At 30.1% G+C, this 20,060-nt stretch overlaps 2 protein-coding genes across 3 annotated transcripts in view; one reads left to right on the top strand and one right to left on the bottom strand.

Annotated features, from left to right (window-relative positions):
- The window catches only part of LOC123261877 (alpha-2B adrenergic receptor), a 153,321-nt gene that overhangs the window by 46,715 nt on the left and 86,546 nt on the right, over positions 1–20,060 (bottom strand). The gene's annotated exons all lie outside the window — the stretch shown is intronic.
- LOC123261880 lies at positions 8,145–11,038 on the top strand. 2 transcript variants are annotated; one of them, XR_006508800.1, is made up of 4 exons: positions 8,145–8,834; positions 8,910–9,503; positions 9,572–9,852; positions 9,949–11,038. XR_006508800.1 is itself a non-coding variant. In XM_044723742.1 (3 exons), the coding sequence occupies exons 1-3, from the start codon at positions 8,816–8,818 to the stop codon at positions 9,685–9,687; spliced, it is 729 nt and encodes a 242-aa protein (XP_044579677.1). In that variant the 5' UTR covers positions 8,145–8,815; the 3' UTR covers positions 9,688–9,923. The 2 variants fall into 2 exon arrangements, 1 of the variants encoding a protein (XP_044579677.1); XM_044723742.1 differs by lacking the exon at positions 9,949–11,038 and having other exon boundaries at positions 9,572–9,923.

Raw genomic sequence — 20,060 nt, 5'->3', positions numbered from 1 at the left:
TTGTCTTTTAAATTTTCTTTCAGGTATCTCAAATACTCGGATTGTTTTTTTGAAATAAAATGATGAGGTTTTAAAGTTGTCATTTGTATTTTCAAATCATCTCTAAATTCATCGACATTCTTAACTACAGTTAATAAATTGCAGCGATCAGTAGAAACCCATTGCTTAAAATTAATTTCAGATGACAATTCACATTCATTGCATATTTCGGAATCAATAACATCAGTGCCTGGACATTCTTTACAGCTATATAACATACATTGTTCACTGCTATCATTACAAACTATCTTTTTCAGTAATTCTTTATAGGTAAGTTTAGTTTTACACGCCATTAACATTAACTTCATATTTTGATGGATCAAACAAACACATACTGAATGTGTACCACTAGCCCCAGCCAAAACACAGTTCTTCGGTCGAAGTGAAGCAAACGACGAGAATCCTATGGCTAAGTTTGGATGAATTTGCTTGAATTTTTCATAGGCTTCTTTCAAATTAAATAAGATTAAACGTTTTTGTTCTTTAGACTTTCCGTTATTCTTATCGCGTACAGTTACACAATCTCTTTGACCTGGCATCAATCTACTAATATCATCATCTTCGAAAAATTTTATAACAGCTTCAACAATTTTTGTTTTCAACTGACGTCCACTTTCTTTTTTTGGAGCCTTCGCTAATACTCCATATTGTGCCCTCAGTGTTTTAGCTTTTTTTACAAGATATTCACTACATTCAAATTCTGACTGTATTTTATAAATTGTCCACTTTTTCGGTAATAAACTTAAAATTTCATATTTCTCGTCAAACGTTGTAGATGCTTTAAATTTCATTTTCAATTCATCGATTAACTCTAAATAGTCTGCATTATAACAAATATGATCATTGTCTTTTTATTATTTTCATGTTCCACAACATCAAAAGTAGCTTCTAATTTTTTCGTATTTTACTTGATATTTGATTTACTTTTTCATCAATTTTTCGTTTTCTTTTGATATACTTAATTTTTGGATAGGTGGGATTGGTGACTCTTCTACGATTGAACAAATTTTATTAAGTGAATCTAAAACTTCGTACTTAGGATCAAAAGATACCCCAAGATCATCAAAATTTCGCGATAATGTATCGGTAATATCATCATAATTTTCATTTGTTTCGGTTTTCGTAAATTTTCCATACAACGTGAACAAAGTGCTCGGCCTGGTAGAAGGTTAATATTCTCATTTGCTTCACACAACTCTACACTTACTTCCCCGCAAGGACTTAAGAATAGGTTTTTTATGAGCACTTGATGGATCACAACATTTTTTCCAAACAAAGAAAAATAATAAGTCACATATTTTTTATAATGATAGGTACAGATATCTGTGAAAGATACTGCCTGAATTCGTTTAGTTAATAAGTATTTCTCATGTTCATTCAGATTATTTTGATCGATCAACTCTGATGATCGTGAAAACGTTAATTTATGGCAATCTTCTTTCAACAATAAACCAATCGAACACTCCATTACTTTTTTTAAGAATTGAGAAATCACAATACACATCAACTTACTAAAACAACCGAACTGAACAAAAGAACGCTCTCTGAAACAATGACAATTGAGCTTTTATAGACAAAGAGTTAAAGTTCTTCAAAAATCCGCCACGGCCAAATGTCGCTGCTCTCCCGCTTAATTACTACCATGCAACCTAACTTGGTCGGGGAAAGCACGCGACAAGCGAAGAGTGAGTGAAACAATAGCGTTAAGCTGATGCGTGAAATTTGACACCGATAATCTAAGAAGTTTGTTTACTTTTCCATTTTGCTTACTTTTCCAATCGACGGCATCGAATCACAAAAAAATATATAAATTGGAAAGTGACAGAGATTAAGTTATTAGTAATTTAATTGATACTTATGAACTCGAATTTACTTCTCGAGTATACTTATATTGTTAATAATTAATAATATTTCTAATTTTTCGTTTGAATTTACGTCTATTCTCACTTACTTTTCAATGCAATGCAGTCAAATATTGAAAATAAGCTTATCTCTATACGCATGTATGAAAATATATAAAAATTCTGTTGTGAAGACAGAATTTTTATAGACAAAAAATTGAGATAAAAACTACCAGTTATTTAAAAAAAAAAAAATTGAGTTGATTTTTGCTATAAAAAAAACGGCTCGCAAATGCACTAAAAATGAAAATAACAAAACAAGTGATGTAGTCGTTTAAAGTTGGAGGTAAGAACAATAGATTCTGTGAGTATCAGATTTTTATCGCGCAGTCAACAAGCTCGTTTCATAACCTGAAAATTGGAATTTTTTTTAATTTCAAAACTTCGAGCAAAGTTTTCTTCTATGAAGAGTGGGCAGCTCAAGTCAACTTGTGGCTGAATTTTGTCTATGATATATATACTTAATTCCCGCGGAGCATGAGTTTTTAATTATCAACAGTTAAGACGCTAGAGTTGATTGAAATTCACGAAAAATGACTAAAAAACACTCATTTTCAGCACGCTGCTTATATTTAAAGGACTCGTCCGAGCCAATTATCTTCATTTTTCCTTAAACTACTATCTTTCCCACTGTGAATTCCATCTTGATCATGCAGATAGCTTCAAACAGAAAAATTTCACAGTAAAAGTTAATAAGCCTTAAAAATATCGATTTTTAAAAGTCTTTATTTAAATAGGCGAAAACACGCGCTTGTAAAAATCAAACTCGTGTAAATTTTGTTCTTTGGGACCCTAGAGAAGAGTTTCTCAAAGTTACACCAAAATCTAAAATGAGACGGCAACAATTTTTTTTTTTTTGAGACGATTTCATATGGAATGACTCATGAGCATTGTAAGTTTTAGTAAAAGTAATTGCAGGTCTCATAAGTGAAGTTGAAACCTGCCTAGCTTAAATTGTGATGAATTTCGCTGTTAATTAAAATTTCTTCCGTAACATCAATTATACATAGAAAATTATTTGTACTTGTTTTTTACGAATTTTCTTAAAATGAGTAGCCAAATTTTTTTTCTATATCTCATGTGTTTAGAAAATGCAATGCTTTTAATCTGTTACATTTTCGCGATCCCGTAATAAGAACAATTCATCGGTTATGTGATCAGCAAAAAAAAATGTATGTAAAATTCTTAGTCGACTTTTTTGCCGCTGCCAAAGAGACGATTGTTGTAAGAAAATATCACTATTAAGAAAGAAAAATATTTAAATCCGTTGACCTTGGAGGCCATCCCGGTATTTGCCTGTTTCTCTTCAGATTCTATCAAATTTTATATTTGTAGGAACTGTCTTTAAAGAATATGAATTTTTTGACAATTATTACTCCCGCACTTCTATGTGGGGGAGGAATTTCGTAAGATCCTATTCGAGATAATTTCTACATTATAAATAAAAGATTTCAACAAAACTTCGAGTCTATAATAACTATCGATTAGAAATGAGAAATTTTCATTGTTAACGCCCCCACCATCCCTTTTGGGGTTAGAATTCGAGAAAATCCATTCTCAGCTGAACTTGACATCGTACACGAAGATTCCTACCAAATTTAGAATCTGCAGGAGTTACAGTTTGGAAATTAAAATTTTAGATTTTAACACCCACCCCCGCAATCCCTATCGGAAGTAGAATTTTTTGGGTTCCGTTTTGAGATGATCTCATGACAAATGAAAGATTCCTACCTAATTTCAAGTTTGTAGAAGTTACAGTTTGGAAATGGAAATTTGAAATTCTAACACCCACCCCCGCAATCCCTGTCGGAAGTAGAATTTATTGAAATCCGTTTTGAGATGATCTCTACATGACAAATAAAAGATTCCTACCAAATTTACGCCTTTTAGAAGCTATATTTTGGAAATTAAGATTTTTTTTTGTCAACACCCACCCCCGCAATCCTTATTGGGGGTGATTCGTCGTAAAATCCGCTCTTAGATTATTTCTACATCACATAGAAGATTCTTACCAAATTTGGAGTCTATAAGAGCTATAGCTTGGAAATTAAAAATTTTAATTGTTAACATCCACCCCCGCAAACTCCTGTGAGGTATCTTAAAATTCGTTTGTATATTATTTCTACATCTCTTAGAGAAAATTCCTACCTAATTGGAGTCTGTAGGAGCTATAGCTTGAAAATTAAAAATTGTCATTGTTAATACCCACCCTCACAATCCATATTGGGAGTAGGCTGTCATTAAATCCACTCTTGAATCATTTATACATTACATAGAGCAGATTCTTACCAAATTTGGAGCCTATAGGAGCTACAGCTCGGAAATTTAAAATTTTCATTATTAACACCCACCCCCGCAACCCTTTGTGGAGTAGGATATCGTTAAATTCGTTTATAAATTATTTTTACATCACTTACAAAAAATTCATACAAAATTAGGATTCTCTAGGAGCTATAGCTCGGAAATTTTAAATTTTCATTGTTAACGCCCACCCCCGCAATCCATATTGGGAGTAGATTGTCATAAAATCCGCTCTTAGATCATTTCTACATCACATATAGGAGATTCCTGCCAAATTTGGAGTCAATAGGAGCTATAGTTTAAAAATGGGAATTTTCCATTGTCAACGCCCCCGCAACCCCCCTTGTAGGTGGAATTTCGTAAAATCCGTTCTTAGCTGACCTTTACACGGTGAAAGGAATATTCCTACCAAATTTCAAGTCTCTACGCTTTATGGTTTCAGAGATATCGTGATGAGTCAATATATAGGTGGAAATCTCTTATATATATATATATAGATACATATATATATATATATATATATATATATATATATATATATATATATATATATCTGTAAGACTCGAGGTTTATATTTTATATACCACTCATATTTATTTATACATAATTACTACATTATACTATAATATACATTATTACTACAAGTAATAACCCGACAATAACTACGGAATGAGACAGCTAATGAAAGCCAATATAATTAAGGGATGACAATGACTGGGTGGTGTTGTACTAGGACCCATCGCGTGAGGTCCTCATGAAGGGTGGCGTCGGAATGCCCCTAACAATCTCTCTCGTAGTCCTCTCAACCCTCGTTGAGTGGGGGCGAGTCTTGTCACGGGCTGGGGGTAAGACCTTACGTCACAGATCTCGGGCCTCACGATACTCGACAGCCGTCAGCCTCGGCAATAAGAATAGCGTTGCTTATATATATATATACATATATATATATATATATATATATATATATATATATATATATATATATATCTTCTATATATAAATAAGAGATTTCCACCTATATATTGACTCATCACGATATCTCTGGAACCATAAGGCGTAGAGATTTGAAATTTTGTAGGAATATTCCTTTCGCCGAGTAGAGGTCAGCTAAGAACGGATTTTACGAAATTCCACCTACAAGGGGGGTTGCGGGGGCGTTGACAATGGAAAATTCCCATTTTTAAACTATAGCTCCTATCGACTCCAAATTTAGTAGGAATCTCCTATATGTGATGTAGAAATGATCTACGAGCGGATTTTATGACAATCTACTCCCAATATAGATTGCGGGGGTGGGCGTTAACAATAAAAATTAAAAGTTTCCGAACTATAGCTCCTACAGACTCCAAATTTTGTAGGAATTTTCTGTAAGTGATGTAAAAATAATTTATAAACGAATTTTAGGATATCTCAACCCACAGGGGGTTGCGGAGGTGGGTATTAACAATGAAAATTTTTAATTTTTAATCTATAGCTCCTACAGACTCCAATTGGGTAGGAATTTTCGCTAAGAGATGTAGAAATAATATACGAACGAATTTTAAGATACCTCACAGGAGTTTGCGGGGGTGGGTGTTAACAATTAAAATTTTTAATTTCCAAGCTATAGCTCCTATAAACTCCAAATTTAGTGAAGGTCTTCTATATGTGATATAAAAATGATCTAATAATGGATTTTACAACGAATCAACTCCAATAATGATCGTGGGGGTGAGTGTTAACCATGACAAATCTTAATTTTCAAAATATAGCTTCTAAAAACTCTAAATTTGGTAGAAATTTTTTATCTCTTATGTAGAGATCACCTCAAAATGGATTTCAATAAAGTCTACTTCCGATAGGAATTGCGGAGGTGGGTGTTAAAATCTAAAATTTTCATTTCCAAACTGTAACTTCTACAGACTCCAAATTCGGTGAGAATCTTCGTGTATGATGTCCAGTTCAGTTAAGGGATTGCGGGGACGTTGATAATGAAAATTTCCCGTTTGTAAAAAATAGCTCTTATAGACTCCAAATTTGGTAAAAATCTTCTACATGTGGTGTAGAAATAATCTAAGAGCGGATTTAACGACGAATCACCCCCAATAAGGATTGCGTGGGTGGGTGTTAATAAAAAAAATCTTAATTTCCAAAATTTAGCTTCTAAAAGCTGTAAATTTGGTAAGAATCTTTTATTTGTCATGAAGAGATCATCTCAAAACGGATTTCAATAAATTCTACTTCCGACAAGGATTGCGGGGCTGGGTGTTAAAATCTAAAATTTTCATTTCCAAACTGTAACTTTTACAAACTCGAAATTAGGTCGGAATCTTTCATTTGTCATGAGGAGATCATCTCAAAACGGATTCCAAAAAATTCTACTTCCGATAGGGATTGCGGGGGTGGGTATTAAAATCTAAAATTTTAATTTCCAAACTGTAACTGCTGCAGATTCTAAATTTGGTAAGAATCTTCGTGTACAATGTCAAGTTCAGCTGAAAATGGATTTTCTCGAATTCTAACCCCAAAAGGGATTGTGGGGGCGTTAACAATGAAAATTTCTCATTTCCAATCGATAGTTTTTATAGACTCGAAGTTTTGTTGGAATCTTTTATTTATAATGTAAAAATCATCTCGAATAGGATCTTACGAAGTTCCTCCCCCACATAGGAGTGCGGGAATGATAATTGTCAAAAAATTCATATTCTTCAAATACAGTTCCTACAAATATAAAATTTGAATCTCAAGAGAAACAGACAAATACCGGGATGGCCTCCAAGGTCAACGGATTTAAATATTTTTCTTACTTAATAGTGATATTTTCTTACAACAATCGTCTCTTTGGCAGCGGCAAAAAAGTCATTGTAACGTTTCCAAAATTTAACATTACATATAGCTATTCAGTCAACGGACTACGAATTTTACATACATTTTATTTTTGCTGATCACATAATCGATGAATTGTTCTCATTACGGGATTGCGAAAATGTAACAGATTAAAAGCATTGCATTTTCTAAACACATGAGATATAGAAAAGAAATTTGAGATATAGAAAATATGAAAAAAAATAAATAACAATAAAACTTAAAATTTAATTTATTTCCTTTTCAATTCGCCCAGTGAAGCGGGCGGGAAATCGCTAGTATATATATATATATATATATATATATATATATATATATATATATATATATATATATATATATATATATGTATATATTTTAGGGCGTTTCAAAAAAAAAAAAATTTTTTTTTTTCTTGGAACCAGGCTCAAAAGTTTCGTTTGGATGCCAAAATAGGTCTCTGAAAATATGAGTCCTTAATATTAATATTAAGGTTGTCCGCCGCGCACTTTTCGATTTCCCATAAGAATAACACAGGAAGAAAATTTTTTTTTTGTTCTGATTTTTGTAACTAATGAACCATCGATTGCTTTGGAATTTTGATCAAATATTTTTGTAGAGAATTGAACTCAACTCATTGAAACTCAACTCATTCAAAAGTTATTCAAGGTCAAAGTTAAATTTATTATCAATTTAGCCATTTTCTTCATAATCCGCCGAAATTAATTTTTTCTGATTTTTGTAACTAATGAAGCGCACATTGCTCTGCAATTTCAATCAAATATTTTTGTAGAGAATTGAACGCTCTACAAAAAAGCTCTGATATCATTTTTCGATTACTCAACTACGATTCAAAAGTTATTCAAGGTCAAAGTTAAATTCATTATCAATTTAGCCGTTTTTCTGCATGATTTGGCAAAAATATTGTTTTTAGAAAAAATGTTCCCCAAATATTTTATAAAATACTAATTAGACTTCTGAGGATTGTTAACCAATATTTTTCGCTGTATGATAAAGATGGACGAAGTACTTAAAACAATTTATCAATGACAGTTAGCTCTATAGATATTGGTTATCAGTTATTTTAAAATTGTCATTTCAAAATCGATAATCAGATGGCGCTGAGTGTAAATGTCATCATTTCATTAGATTAATTGATTGTTTTGACATTTCTATTTAATAGACGTCTTGTTTACATAAGTTGTGGAAACTCGTGAGCAATTAGTGAATATTTATAATTTTCAAGTTTAAATTTTCTTTGTGAATTATATGATAACATTGAAAATGAATAAATTGATCAGCATTATTAGTGATCCAGTGGAGGATTTTGTTGGACGTAAACTTCCCTTAATAAAAGAGGTTATTGCGGTATTTTTTTATCATAAAAATATTCTCAAAATAAATTATAGAGGAAGTCTTCAAAAAACATTTGATAAACTCGAAAAAAGTGGTCTGAGGCTGGCATCCCAACGTGTGGGAAAAAATATGCGTTAAAAAAATTTGAAAGAATATTAGAAGAAGACAAAAAATTACAAAAGTCTTCTCAACGAAAACGGTCTGCAATACAGAAAAAAAATGAAGCAATTTTCCATCAAAAATTGGCAAATTTATTCGACATTGCCAAAGTAAATGTCGAAAAATATCTCACTGATGATAAAAAGTTGTTCTTATCAGGTCAGCGATCAAAAAGTAGATTCGGTTTGATTGATAATGTTGTTCAATTGAGCTCAGCGGAAAATACTGAAGATGCTATGGACGTAGAGCCTGTTGGTAAGTTCTAGATCAACTGCTATTTCAATTATTCATGTATTACTGTTGCAATATACTTTCAATAATTATTTTTAGATACAAACGAACCTGACGCTAATGTGGCTCTAGCGAGTCAAAAATCTTCATTATTTCAATCTAACTTATCAGCAACAACATCGAGTCATATATCTACTGATGTATCTGATTTTGAAAGTCAACTTAGCCAACCGAAACAAACTCCAAAATTGAATGTAATGACACCTGAACTCTGTGCTGCACTTGATCGATCACAAGTGACTCACAGGAATGCCATTTTTATTTTATCTGCTGCGTACAAAAGTGTGGGAATCAATCTGTCAACTCTTAATCTGAGTTACAGTACAATTTATCGAACGCGAATTAAATTTAGGTCAGATATTGCTAAGGATCTGAAATCTGAATTTCACAAAGACGACCGTTATGTAGTGCATTGGCACGGGAAAATTCTCAGTGATATCGCAAGCACGAAAACTGTGGACCGTATTGCAGTTCTTTTATCAGTTTCTGGGGTTGATCAACTTCTCGGAGTTCCAAAAGCTGACGACGGAACTGCTCTTAAACAAGCTTCTGCTGTTATTGACACTTTGAATCAGTGGGAAGTTGCTCCATATGTGAAAGCAATGTGTTTTGATACGCCACCTGTAAATACTGGTATGATTCATTGAATTTTTATAAAGTTTGTATGATTGATTTTATCTTGGTATCTTTTTGTGATTTAGGTATTTACAAAGGAACTTGTGTTTTAATCGAAAAAGAACTTGGCAGAAAATTAGTATGGCTTCCATGTCGCCATCACATAATGGAGATTATTTTGAGAGATTTTGAAGTTCTTTGAAAAACGACATCGAGTCCTAACGTTCCAATATTTGTTAGATTTAAAAAATTCTGGGACAAAGTTGATCAATCCAATTATAAAAGTGGAATTGAGGATGAAACTGTAGCAAATACTTTAATAGAAAAAAAAGCTGAAATTGTTACTTTCATTAACAACTGCCTACAGGTACAAATGGTTTATTACTCTTATTGAGACTTTTAAATCTTTAAATTACAATTGATTAATTTGTTGTTGTTTTTTTTTTTTTTTTTTTTTTTTTAGATGTCACAGCCTCGAGATGATTATCAAGAACTTTTACTCCTATGTTTAGTGTTTCTTGATAGTTCTTATAAAAAATCATTTTCTTTTAAACGACCTGGTGCAATGCACCATGCGCGATGGATGTCTAAGGCTATTTACAGCTTGAAAATATTTTTATTTCGTGATCAAGAAAAGAAAAATTTACGCAGAATTTGTATTTTTGTAATTTTATTTTACATCAAAGTATGGTATAATTCAACTTCTGCTATCCAAGCACCAAACAATGACTTAGAATTTATGAAGAATTTGATTCATTCTAAAAAAATTAATTCGCCACTGTTACAACGAGCTTGTCAGAAAATGATGGAACACTTGTGGTATTTAAATGAAGAATTGACCACAATCTCATTATTTGACGACAATGTATCTGTTGATGTGAAAAAAAAAAATTGTTGCGGCAATTCAAAATCGGGAAAGTTCTACACCAATGCGTCAAAGGTATAAGATTATGGAGCAAGATCTTGAATCTTTATTGGAAAAAGATTTGAGTGATTTTGTCTCCAAAAATTCGCTAGAACTATTCAAAAAATTCGATTTGCCATGCGATTTTTTGGAGGATGATATTTCAACATGGTGCAGAAATGATTCATATAAGGAATGTTCAGAATATTTCAATACGTTAAAAGTCACTAATGATGTAGCTGAACGAGGTGTTGCTTTGATTGAGGAATACAACAATTACCTCACAAAAGATGAGCAACAACTGCAATACTTATTGCAAGTAGTTCGCGAACATCGGCAGAGATATCCCAATTACAATAAGACAACTCTTCAGCAAGATCAATTTCATGTAAATGTGTAAAAATCATTTTTAGACAAAAAAAATTCATATTTATGAGAAGTAATACATTTTTAATTTGTTATGTTTTAAGTAATTAATATATAATATTTATTAGTTGTGAATACATACATGTTAAATAAATTCACTTGTCTGTTGGTCTGAATTAAGAAAACGCAAAAACACGAATAACTCTTCAGGCAATGAATAAAATTAAACTTATTTTTATGTGCAATCTATTTAAAAATGATTTTTCAATAAAATTACTGCAATCTTTAATGACCAAAGATAATAGTTTTATTTTTTTTAAACTCCAAGACCTTAAAAATAAACTTTCAATTCATTTTAAGACCTTGAAACTAATAAAATTCGGAGGATTATAAAGAAAACGACTAAATTGATAATGAATTTAACTTTGACCTTGAATAACTTTTGAATGAGTTGAGTAATCGAAAAATGATATCAGAGCTTTTTTGTAGAGCGTTCAATTCTCTACAAAAATATTTGATTAAAATTCCAAAGCAATCGATGGTTCATTAGTTACAAAAATCAGAAAAAAAAAAACTTTTTTCCTGTGTTATTCTTACGGGAAATCGAAAAGTGCGCGGCGGACAACTTTAATATTAATATTAAGGGCTCATATTTTCAGAGACCTATTTTGGCATCCAAACGAAACTTTTGAGCCTGGTTTCAAGAAAAAAAAAATTTTTTTTTTTTGAAACGCCCTAATATAGATAGATATATATATATGAAAAATATATTAAAATGCGTGTGGGTACTCAAATGAAAGCTCTTGATGAGTGTAACATCGGAATGAGCTTATATCTTTAAAAATGTCAATAGTTAAGAAAGTATAGTGCAATTTAACAAAAGTCATTATTTAATGAAGCAAAATTTTATTTATTTATACACAAAAAGAAAAATTTCTTGACTGGAGAACAAAATTATTGGTTCAAGAAAATTTTCGGGTGCCTGAAGGAAGACCGAAGTTGTGTTGGCCGAAGTAAAAATTTTTCTTGAAATTCTATTCTTGGTGAAAGTAATTTTTTCTTAATTCAAATTATCATAAATACTTGATACAATAAATTTTTATATTTGATCAAGATTTTTAGATACTTTAGGAAAGCAGCGCCACCTACTTCAGCTAAGAAAAAAATTTTCTTACCTTGAGAAAATTTTTCTCTTGAATATTTGATACCTATTTTATACTATTTTAGCATGCAATTATACATATTGAATGAAAAAAAAACGATTCAATATCTTTGATATTTCTATTTGACATGATAGTCAATAAAAATATTAATGAAAATTTACTATCGAGATATTTAATTTTTTGGAGCAAGAGAGAAATTTTCTCAAGACAAGAAAATTTACTTCTATCAAGAACAAAATTTTTTGGAGCAAGAGGTTGAATTTTCTCAAAACAAGATTTTCTTGACTTAAATAAATTTTCTTGGATCAAAATACGTATTTCTTAAAGCAAGAGAATTAATTTTGTTGGAATAAGTGAAATTTCTTGTCAAAAAAAAATTTTTTTTTTTTAGCTCAAGAAAATATTTAGGAAGAAAAATATTTTCTTGGCTCAAGTGAACCTTTTTTTCTGTGTGGTTTAAAAGTCACCGCAGTCATATAGTGACTGCAAGATTGCTAGTTATTATTATTATTATAAAAAATTTTCTTAAAAAAAAAAATTTTAATTGTTAAAAAAAAAAAATTCCGTAAAAATTCAAAATAAAGAAACATTACCATAAAAGTAAGTCCTTAAAGTAATTTAAAATGTACTTGAAGGAGCGATGAACAAGAAAAAAGGAAAATTAATGTGATCATAAAAGTGTAGGACTAGAGAAAATAAAATTTAAAGAGGTTTAGTATGAATGAAGGATGATTTCAAATGTAACGAGGGTGTTTGAGTACATAAGAAAAATGGTTTCTAAATGATTCAAGCCTCCAAGCGGGGTGGAGGAACAACTTTCTCTCTATGCTAATACAAGTATGAAGGCTCAAAAGCGTTTCTTTAGAAAAAATTTGGCCATTCATCGGTGCCGTAAATTATAACAAGGAGTTGTGGGGTAGTGCTGGGTGTTGGGTGCAAAGCAATAAAAAGACTCGAAAAATGGATTCAGGCTTTGGCTCAAATGTCGGATCGGGCCGGCCCGAGGGAGTCGGTGTCAACACGGGGATATCCTTCGCGCCCATTCTTTCTCTCTTTTCTAGATTTTTTCACTCCTAGTTCTCGACTTTGTACTTCTACCACCCAATCCCATGCTCGAGGAAAAAAAAACCGTCGAGACGGGGTGAGTAACCGCGGCTTCACAGGTAAACTCTAAATTTTTTCATTTATATCTATCTGTTACTTTTTTATCACCAAGTTTATTGATATTTTTTATTACACGGGACACCCATCAAATTTCAGGGATTTATTGGCGCCCAATTGCCGATTTTTTTGGCAAATACTCTCTGGGAAAAATTCCCCGCGGAAAAATAGCCACCAACGAGTCTTCAATAAAAATAATTACGCTTCGGAGTCTTATTTAGGTCACGATAAAAATAAAAAATAAAAAAACCAATAATGGCACTTCCTTCGTCATTATAACATAAACATAAACCTCAAGGGTATGATTTATCTTGAAACGCAACATCAGAGTTGCATAAAATATCCCCTGCTATAAAATTCTCTGTGGGGTTTTTCAGACTTTCGTATCTGGATTGCAAATCCGAGTCTGTGTATAAATAAACACATAAATATAAATATATATGTAAACATGAACGTATGAATAATAAGAGCCACGTTAAACTTGTCGGCTCAATATTTAAGTAATCCAAGATTATTTTTCTTCTGTTGTTGCTCTACAGAACATAAATAAAATAATTTTTATAATAATAATAATTTTTTAAGCAACTTTATCATCTATATTATTAAGAGAAAAAGAAAAATTTTTTTCTAGGGTAGTCATATGATCAAATCGGTTTTTTTTAGTGAAATTTAGTGTTATTGCAAAGGTTTTGACTTGAATTTGTGCCTTTTCAAAGCTTCATTTCATTCTCACCGATAGTCAATTTATTATGATAAGTATTCGGGCTGCATTCGAAAATGCTCTATCTCTAGAAACATAATTAAGAAATGACCTTGTATCTTGAGAACTATTGACATTTTTAAAGAAATAAGTTTACCTCGACATTACACTCATCGAGACCTTTCATTTGAGTACCCACATCAATTTTCATATATTTTATATATTTATACATATAAATATATGAAAAATATATCAAAACGCATGTAGGTACTCAAATGAAAGCTCTTGATGAGTGTAACATCGGGGTGAGCTTATATCTTTAAAAACTTCAATAGTTAAGAAAGTACAGTGCAATTTAACAAATATCTTGTGAAATATTGATATTTTTAAAGATATAAGTTCACCCCGACATTACACTCATCGAGACCTTTCATTTGACTACCCACATCAATTTTTCATATATTTTATATATTTATATATATGAATACATGAAAAATACATAAAAATGCATGTGGGTACTCAAATGAAAGCTCGTGATGAGTGTACCATCGGGATGAGCTTATATCTTTAAAAATGTCAATATTTAAGAAAGTACAGAGCAATTTAACAAAAATCATTATTTAATAAAGCAAAATTTTATTTATTTATAGTTCACAAGTACATAGTATTCACATAGTGACTGAAAGGTCGCTAGTTATTATTATTAATTATAAAATATTAATATTTCTTTAAATAATAAAATATAAAAAAAATCGACCTGTTGAATATAGAAGTTCCATTAAAAATGTTTTTGCTAGATTAAATAAATAATAATATAAATAAAATATTGCGCCTTTACATACGCTATTGATGTCTGACAAAATATACTATTATTATTATTATTATTATTATTATTATCATTTTGATTGTAAAGTAGAACGAGCAAATACAAGTCTATTTAAGACTTCATCTCAACTTTTCAACATTTACAATATACCCAATTTCTCAGCAAGAGCTTCAATATCTTCATTCTAACTTTTTCCCGGGTCTTCGCTCCCTTTTTCCTTTTCGATTATTCCCAGAACGTGTACTCGCTCTTCAAACAGTAACAAAGGAAATAATTCCATGTCCTCATGCGCTATTGGAAAGTTTTAAAATAGCGTACAGTTAAGAGGAAATTGAAAAATTTTAATAAAAAATATTTTTCACCAACACAATGCTTGGAAAAAACATCTTTGATCTGTCAACCTTTTTTTCCACCAAATCACAGAGATTTTTTATTAACCCAATTGTCTTATTCTTTTAATAAAAAAAATTCGTGGTTTTTTTATTTAAAAAAAAAATTAAAGTTTGCAACACAATAGCACAGAAACTAGTATGTGCTGAGCACGTTCTCATAAACAACTTATCGTACGGATGACAAAGTTATGTTTGAAGTACGAGTTTACGTATGAAACAATAAAGTTCCCGAGTAGAGTATTTTGTCAAACATTGTTTGGACGGCGAGCCAGACAAGTTTAAGGTAGAAATAAAAGTTATCAGGTACTGACTAGTGACCAGAAAGAGAAATAAATTTAATCAATAATTTAATAATAAATTTTCTAAAAAAATTATGAGAACAAACATTTTAACGATTATTATCTGTATTATTAAGAGAATAAGGAAAAATTTTCTGTCCAGGATAGTCATTCAGATGACAAAATCGGTTTTTTTTAAGTGAAGTTTAGTGTTATTGCAAAGGTTTTGATTTGAATTCGTGACTTTTCAAGGTTTCATATCATTTTCACCGATAGTCAGTTTATTATCATAAGTATTTAGGCTGCATTCGAAAATGTTCTATCTCTAGATAGATAATTATGAAATTACCTTGTATCTTGTGAACTATTGACATTTTTAAAGATATAAGCTTATCCCGATGTTACACTCATTAAGACCTTTCATTTAAGTATCCACATCAATTTTTCATATATTTATATATATTACATATATGTATATTAGGGTGCTTCAAAAAAACTTTTTAATTTTTTTTTTTAACTCTTACCCTCTCAAATGTTTCTATTTGATATAAAAAAAAATCCTCACCAAACATGAGCCCTATACACTGAAAAAACAGTTTGTTTGGCTCAAATGCGCAGATTTATTTAAAATAAATTAAAAATATATATTTTATGTTAACAAATTTCTTTTATTAAAATATATATTACTTTGAATCAAATACTACCTCGTTTTGGTTTATTTAACTGAATCGACTCATTTATTTCATTTAAATAAAGATTTGTTAACTATTAACAAATCTCACTTTAAGTGAATTACGCTTGGTGTCGCTACGGTCGCCACTGTTGTAGGGGATATACACGCACACATTCATACATGGACACATATACACAAGTCAAACCTCACACACTGTACACCAGTGGAGGCAACTCAACTATACAAAAATTACCGACTGAGACCTTCTCCGTACGGTTGGCAGTTGAATTATTATTATGATTACTAATCTAACCATTAAATATACATATACATGTGATCCTACTTTAAGAATAAAATAACTAATTATTTTTGTATTACTAATTGAGAATTGTGATTAATAAAGCGAAGGTTGCTGCATACACGCGTTAATAATTAATTATATAAATGATATAAATAAGTGGAGTAATATATATATATATAAACCCCCACACTGTTATTTCTCGACGTGATTTGTAAAAAATAAATAATGAAAATTAACTCAGTTTACAAATATATTTTGTTTAATTTTTGTAGAAATAAATAAAATTTAAAAAAATATATATATATATGCTTAGACAAATATGTATTGAAATAATTAACTATAATAGACATTAATAATTATGATGCTGAAGTTAGCAGGCAGCTGTCAATTTTTTTAATTTTTATTACAGATCAACGATAAAAAACATATTTTAATGCACTTGTAATTTTTTTTTAATTTTTAGGCGTGGAACTTTTTAATTAAAATTTTTTCGTGATAATTTTATTATTATAAAAGTCCTAAAAATTGACAGATGTCTGTTAATTTATGAAAATTAAGTTAGCCGTTATTTAAAAATTTTTAGAATTTTTTTTATTGAAAAAATTGTTACAAAAGAAATTGTTTTAAAAAACTTCATTCGTAAAAAACTTGAAAAATTATAAGTGCAATTTTAAAAAAATATTTTCTAGATCTAATTTAATAAATAAAAAATTAAAAATTAAAAACGTCGACTAACTTCATAGTATTATTGTTAATTTCAGTATAATTAATAATTCCAAAAGAATTGCCCATTTAACCCCAAACGTTCGATATGTCTACTTTTACTGCTTTCCTATAACCTAAAACTAAAAATCATTGCTTTGATTGAGTATACAGTAAACTTTCTATAAAGTTTCGGTCTCGGGGGTAGGAAACTATTCAAAGTAGATCGTAAAGAGGCGTGGCTTATTTTTTATAAACCAATGAATCCAAAGAGTGGTAACTCACCAATACACTGAAATAGTGCCCGGGAAATTTAAATATTCGTTTTATATTGATAACTTTTAAAATTTGTCAGAATTAAATACAATTGACACATATTTTATATTAATTGTTTAAAGTTATATTATTTCAATTACATCATAAATAAAACTATTTATTAAGTATACGTTTTTTTATACTATCTAAAACTTTACAATCATTAATAACATCTTGATTGTTAAAATCACAATTGATTTGATGCCAGTGTTGTAATATGTTAACTGCTTCTAATGCTTTTTGATCAAACAATTTTTTATCATAATAATTATCGATATTATCACAAGTAACATTATTATTATTATCATTTAATATCTTGTCACGAGCTTTATATATTTTGTAAATTGCAGTTCTTGTTACTCCGTATTGATCAGCTATGTCAGTTTTTGAGTGATTTTCATCGAGCAGCTTAATAATATCGAGTTTTTGTTGGTGTTAAGCGACAGGAAGGCTTATTTTCCAAAATTAGCTGTTTTTGAGCAACTTGATGAGTTAAGTTATCTGACATTATGCACTGAGACTTAAGGATGATGAGTAATATTAGAATAATTATTAATTAACTAAATAAGTATCTATTTTTATAATGTTTATATTACATGTTTACCGATACTTATATTTATACAGCAAGGGTTATGTTTATATTTTTATGGTGATAAGGCTAAGAAAAGATAAGGCTAAGGTTTAGAAAATACCCTCGCGGTTTTGAGAATGCCGTAAAAATACCGTAATTTTTCGGCATTTATGCTCATGCCGTATATTTACCGTTATAATTCGGTAATAATGCGGTTAAACTATAGTTGTTTTGGCCAGTTTTTATACTGTAGTTATCCAGTATATATACTGCACTTATGCTGTACAGTTACCAAAAATATACTATACAATTACCGCATTAATGCCCAAATTGTTAAATGGACAATTGTTAAAGATTTAGTTTTATTTTAGTTCACTTCTATGTTAGAAATGAATAAAATGAAAAATTTTAAATTTTGCTTTTTATTCTCCATCGCTACTTTGCAAAAAGTAAATACTGTTTTTGAATAAAAAATATGTAGAATATTATTTTTTAATTAGGTATTTAGCAGTAATTAATATAAAATAATACATATGTTAAGTAAATATATTCTATTTTTAATTTCAATTTTTAATTTCTCACTTAGAAAATTGCAAATTTTCTAAAATCGAAAAGTTATATTATTTCACATATATAATTATATTATTTAATTTTAAATATGCTTATCGTAAGATGGACGGTGTGGCTTAATGTTTATAGAATAAGCAAAAAAACAATATGGTATAGACTGGGTAGCTCAAATGGTAGAGTAGCCGACATGTCCTCAGGAGGTTCTGGGTTCGAATCCCAGTCCGAGCGTTATTTAATTTTACACAATTTTTTAAATATGGTTTTAATACAATCATTTTACCGCCTTATTACCGTAAATATGCCGCATTTTCAGCGTAAATATTCTAAATTTTTAGCGTAAATGTATGGCATTTTTACGGTAAATGTTCCGTAATTTTTCGATAAAAAAACTGACCAAAACAACCGAAAAAATGCTGAAAAAATACCGCATTAATACTATATAATTGCGACATTTTTTCAGCATTTACAAAACTGCTAGGGTAACTATCTTATCGACCTCACACTTATGCTCTCACACATATAAACATGCTCCGCCTAATGTCGTGCGAACGAAGGGGAAATATTAAAGAGAAGGGGAAAACATTGAGGAGAACGGAACTATTCACAGCGGAACTTTATAGAGATTTTACTGTATTCAAACATACCATTTATTTATAGTTAACAAATCTGATTTGGTTGAAATATATCATTGTTAGCACCAAAGAAATATTTGTTAACTATAAACAAATCTGGATTTCATTCAAATATACTGTAACTTTGTCTCAAATAAATCAATTTATTTGTATCAAATAAATATTTCTTGTGATATTTAAATAAGAGATTTATTTATAGTTAACGAGCCTCATTTCATTTAAATGAATTGTTTTCTCAGTGTAGCTCAACTCTAAGGGGTCGCTATTTTTATTTTAGTTTCCCATTTAATTAACATGAGAAAAATTCTTTTTTGTTTTAAATTGAATTTACACATAATTTACGCAATTTTTTACAAAAAACGATTTTATATTCTTAAAGTAGAGTCTTTGAGCTTTACAAATCTCTAAGTGTAAATTAACTTAACATTAAATATTTATTTATACCGGATCTGGGTGTTGAAAAGAAATTATAAACACTTATTCGTGGTTTTCTCGTTTATTATATAAAATATCACAGTTTAAAATTAGTGAACACTTGACTCTTAATAACTATCATAAATTTAACTTCTTAATTTATTTGAACTATTTAATTAAGTAATACGAGAATTATTATTAAATTAAGTATTTGAAAGTACTGTAATTATAATCATAAAGACGAGTTATCAATATGTTGGCACCATACACAAATATCAATTTAAGGTTTTAATAAGAGCGTTGAGTTAATCAATTTTACCAAGATTTGAATACGAGCTCAGATTTAATTAATTGCATGAGTTTGTTGATCTATTATTTTATCACAATAAAAATTATTAATGACGCGACAATAGTTAGTACGAGCGATGATACGAGTGAAGAGCACGGAGGAGAGTCAGAACGCGAACTGAACTCAGCAGTCACAAGAAAGGCTTGAATAAAGGCAAGAGATTATAAGATTATTTGCATACCTGGTGATCAGTGACGTCACCTCATCCAGGTATGACAACGACTTGAACTGAAGACAATTTTAATTAATGAGTCATGC

This window comes from Cotesia glomerata, linkage group LG3, assembly GCF_020080835.1.
Source record: "Cotesia glomerata isolate CgM1 linkage group LG3, MPM_Cglom_v2.3, whole genome shotgun sequence".
NCBI lineage: Eukaryota > Metazoa > Arthropoda > Insecta > Hymenoptera > Braconidae > Cotesia > Cotesia glomerata.
This window is presented reverse-complemented; position numbering and strand designations above follow the sequence as displayed.